The 4,781-nt window shown below is 36.4% G+C and overlaps 1 protein-coding gene across 1 annotated transcript in view; it reads left to right on the forward strand.

Moving 5' to 3' along the window:
* Positions 1–4,781, forward strand: part of FUT8 (fucosyltransferase 8) — a 307,869-nt gene that overhangs the window by 212,687 nt on the left and 90,401 nt on the right. The window contains exon 6 of the mRNA XM_042781142.1: positions 2,371–2,608. Coding sequence (XP_042637076.1) covers positions 2,371–2,608 — 238 coding nt within the window. The remainder of the gene's footprint in view (positions 1–2,370; positions 2,609–4,781) is intronic.

A 4,781-nucleotide genomic window follows, 5' to 3' on the forward strand; every position in this document is an offset into this window, starting at 1 on the left:
AACCAGAAGGCTGGTGGTTCAAACCCCCCAGCCACTCCTCAGAAGGAAGATGGGGCAATCTACTTCCGTAGTGATACTACCTCAGAAACTCAAGGAGGGGTTGCTATGGGTCAGGTCCAACTCAATGGCACATAACAACAACAACCGTTACAGTCACTTATTTCATTTTCTTTTACTGCTAAATATCTGCCTTCGACCTTTCCATTAATTACCTTACAAATGTAGACCTTTCTCTTTCTGGAATCAAGCACCAAACACAATGGATTTTTTTTCCCCTGTCTCTGACATAAGAGAAAGAATTAATATATTCCCTCTTCAGGTTAATTTGATGCACACTGGGCTTCCTGTCTTCTCTTCTGTCTTAATCTCTTATGCTGAAGGCTCTGGATTCTAATTAAACTCTTCTATGTTTACAACACATAGTAAATGCACTTTTTTGACACATAGGTGTGAATTTTCTTTAAAGTAAATAATCTGTAGCTTCCAAACTGAAGGTCAGTCATTTCAACTATTATGTTCCCTCACTTTTTTATTAAAAAAGAGGACTAAAATGTTAGTAATAGGAAAAACTGGGTATAAGGTATATGAGAACTCTCTTACTATCTTTGCGATAATGTTGTTTTAAAAACCTGTTCTAAAAAAATAAAAAGGATGGTCTCTTTTTAATTATATGTATTTTGCAGATAGTCAAGTGCTATATTTCTCACAAATCATGAAAAATTTGATCAATACTAATGTTCCTTTTCTATGCTTTCACCTGCTGAATCAGTAGTAAAGGTTTGGACAGCTTGCGAGCATTATTTGTCCTCAGGACCCCTGTATGATGTTGAATAGAAAACAACGATGTTGCTTTCTCATTCCTAGGTGACATCACACTCCTGCGTTCTTCTCAAATCTGATGTGGCTTTAGCAACTAGAATAAGAATGCTTATTCCTTAGGAGTTGGTCATCAGTTTAAAGTCTCAAGTGAAAGTAATCAGCAATGCTTGTACTGGTTTGAGGAAACAGTATTGACCAAATCTAACAGAATTTTTATCTGTACTTTTTCTTGGGATTCATAAAAGCTCTGACTCTTCAAAATGTTCTTGATGGTATCAGTTAGACTTTGATCTTAAAAGAAAACCAAGAAAAACAGCATGCTGTGACACATTTGAAGATGACATGTACCTCTGCTGAAGGTACCTGTGTTGCATTTTCCTCCTCAGCTTTTCTTTCAGAATCATTTTAGAGCCTCACCATCCTAGCTTTTGTTTCTAGGGTTCTACTTGACAGAACAAATGTATCTCTGGAAAATAGTTGTAGATTTGGGGTTTGCGACTGCTTTGTTCATGGCTCATATAAATTGAGAACTGTTCCTCGACACTTGTTATGTGGGAGTAAAGATTCTGTTCATAGAGTCATCCCTCCTCTCTTTCTCACAGACAAAACAGCTTAGAAAACTTCTCAGGCTAAAAAGTCTTTGTCAAAACAAATTTATATTTGAGGAACTAAAATGCCTATGGATATTAAGCAACAGCCCGTATGAATTTGAGCAGAATTGAAACTTGAAAATGAAAAAAAGAAATTTTCACATTAGGTAACCCCACTGAACCCACTGTTAGATAATACTAAAGTGTTTTAACCATTTGCTATCTGTCTTAATGACAACTTACACAATTAGAAAAATGAATATCTTAATTTAAAACTGGAATGACATGTTCTTGAGATAACCAATATTAATATGTTCCACGTACAGTTGAGAAAACCATCAGTAGCTGTTGTCAAAATTGTTGTTTGTTTTGTTGTTTAAAACAAAAGCCCTATGGCTGATATTTGGTAATTGTTGAATTCAGATATTCTTTTACTCGATGGCTTTTACTTCCATAATGAAAACAATTTTGTTTGTGACATGTACAACTGTGGAGACAGATGGAATTTGTAGGTAAATTGTAGCTTTTCCTTTAAGGTAATCTGCGTTTTTGTCAGGAAAGGTAAGTTCAGAATGCTGAAGTACTGCTGAAATAAGCTGTTTTATTCCTTTCATAAAGATATCAGCATATGCATCTTTGAATTCAGAAATGATCACACTTACAAGTTTTGAGTACTAGAGACTTGAAAGAGCAATTTAAATGTATCTGCTTAATTTCACATTTACTTAGTGACGTTTCCAAAGTAACTGTTCTTTTTCAGTGCCATCTTCCTAAGTATGAACATAACATTTTCATGGGATTCTTTGAAATCTAATCTTTAAAACTGGATACTTTGCTTAATAAGAGATACACATAATCAGTCCTGGTTTCCTATATGATTTTTGACACTTGTCACCTGTAAAGACAAGTCGACCTTCCTGTACAGCTTTTCTTCACCTTTGTTTCTCTTCCTTCCTACCAGAATCCCAAGGACTGTAGCAAAGCCAAGAAGCTAGTGTGTAATATCAACAAAGGCTGTGGCTATGGTTGTCAACTCCATCATGTGGTCTACTGCTTCATGATTGCATATGGCACCCAGCGAACACTCATCTTGGAATCTCAGAATTGGCGCTATGCTACTGGTGGATGGGAGACTGTGTTTAGACCTGTAAGTGAGACATGCACAGATAGATCTGGCATCTCCACTGGACACTGGTCAGGTAAGAAACCTGTGCAATGTGTCAGAACCACAATGTGACCACATTCCCAAATTTCTAGTCACCTTTTCCTCTGGATTCATGAATGCTGTATATTACACAGATGAAATCTAGAACAGTATTATATTTAAAGTGTATTTTATGATCTCTTTTACTTTTGATGTTTCTTTTTATCTGGATTTAGCAAAATTGTGTATTTTTTCAGGGCATATTATTTACTGTCTTAATGATGATGATGATGATGATGATACTACCTTTCAATTTGTTTAGGATGCTTTCACATTATTGAACTCATTTGATCTTTACAGTTACCCTGTAAGGTAGAACAGTGGTTGTCAAACTTTAGCATGCATGAAAATCACCCAGATGACTTGTTAAAACACCAGTTTCTGATTTAGTAGATCTGAGGTGGGGCCTAAGAATTAGCATTTCTGAGAAAATGCCCAGATCCCAGGACCATTCTTTGACAACTACTGAGGTAGGCTATGCAGGTAACATTATCTTCATTTTATAACTGAGGGCAGTGAAACCTAATTTGCTTATGTGCTTTTAATTTAATTCAGCAATCATTTGATGAGTGACACAGTGATTAAGTGCTTGGCTGCTAATCAAAAGGTTGATAGTTTGAACCCACCAGCTACTCTGTGGGAGAACGAGGTGACAGTCTGCTTCTATAAATACTACAGCCTTGGAAACACTGTAGGGCAGTTCCCTGCCCTGTAGGATCATTTTGAGTCAGATTCAACTTGAAGGCAATAGAGTTTCGTCTCTAGGCGGTGCAGGTGGTTTATGTTTAAGTACTAATATGAAGGCTGGCAGTTTGAACCAACCCAGCAGTACTGATGAAGAAAACCCTATAGAGCAGTTTTGTGCTGTTACAGGTGGGCTCACAAAGAGTAGCAATGGACTCCATGGCAAACAACAACAACAACAATAGTGTGAGTAGAGTACTGTGCTAGGAATTATGAAGAGATTTAAAGAGTAGCAAAAAGCTCTCATTCACTCTAGGGAAATGATGATAGAGGGATTAGAATATAGAGTTTCTTACTGCTAGTCTATTGCTCTTTCTACATTGATAATCTTTAAACAAGATTTAAAATTGGGCTACCTGTGTTAGAATCTTGGCTTTTATCACTTTGTAATCTTGAGCACCTTAACCCAGGCCTCAATTTCCTCATCAATAAAATGAGGGGTAATAGTTTACTTACCTCATTGAATTGTTGGTAGGATTAAATGAAATAATATATATAACACACCCAGCACAGTGCCTGATATGTAGCTTACAGTAATTGCTTGTTGTTGGTGGTGTTGAATTGATTCCAACTCATAGCTGTCCACGTGACTGAGTAAAACGGTCCCTTAGGGTTTGCTTGGCAGTAATCCTTACAGAAGCAGGTCACTAGATCTTTTTGCCCTGGAGTCAATGTAGTAATCATTAGTTATTACAAATAGCTTTTATTCATTCAGCAAATATATAATGGGTACCTACAGAGTGCCAGATAGTAAATTAAGGAAGTTCGGTATCTTGAGGACAACATACTGTCTCTGTACTCACATCTTGTGGGAAACCACACATTTTTTCAGAAAACTGAGGCATTTTAGTTAATATAATTTCTCATGTAGCTGTAACCCTTTTCTCACAAGTGTGAACACTAGATTTGGAATAGGGAGCTATGTATGTAATTGGCAAAGTGAGTTTAGTTCCTTTGTTTATTTTTACCTCCTTTAGGAAAAAAATCAGATAATGCCCAACTCTTCACAGAAGTGTCATGAAATTTAATTAGCGTAAAATGCTTTGAGTTGCTTTATAAAGGGAATATACAGATTAAAAGTATTATCTTATATTGTGGTTTTTGTCTTCCTTAGGATGATTTAGAAGCCTGTTCTTTTTATCAACTTTTTTCTTTGCAACTCACTTCAAATTTTAAAGTAAACCTCTTAATCTAGAACTGAGCTGAGCTTTAGTTGTTTTTTTTTTTTCTTCTTTTTTTTATTGTGATTTGGGTGAAGATTTACAGAGCAAATTCACTTTCTATGCAGCAGTTCACATATACTTTGTCTCATGTCATTGACTACAGTTTACCACAATGCAATAGCTCCCCTCCCACTTCCTCCCCATAGTTACCACTTCCCAGTGTCCATCCCTCCATACTCTCCTGCCCCCTGAGCTGTCTCC

This window comes from Orycteropus afer, unplaced genomic scaffold, assembly GCF_000298275.1.
Source record: "Orycteropus afer afer isolate SDZICR_OR568_19922 unplaced genomic scaffold, OryAfe1.0 scaffold00088, whole genome shotgun sequence".
NCBI classification, from domain to species: domain Eukaryota; kingdom Metazoa; phylum Chordata; class Mammalia; order Tubulidentata; family Orycteropodidae; genus Orycteropus; species Orycteropus afer.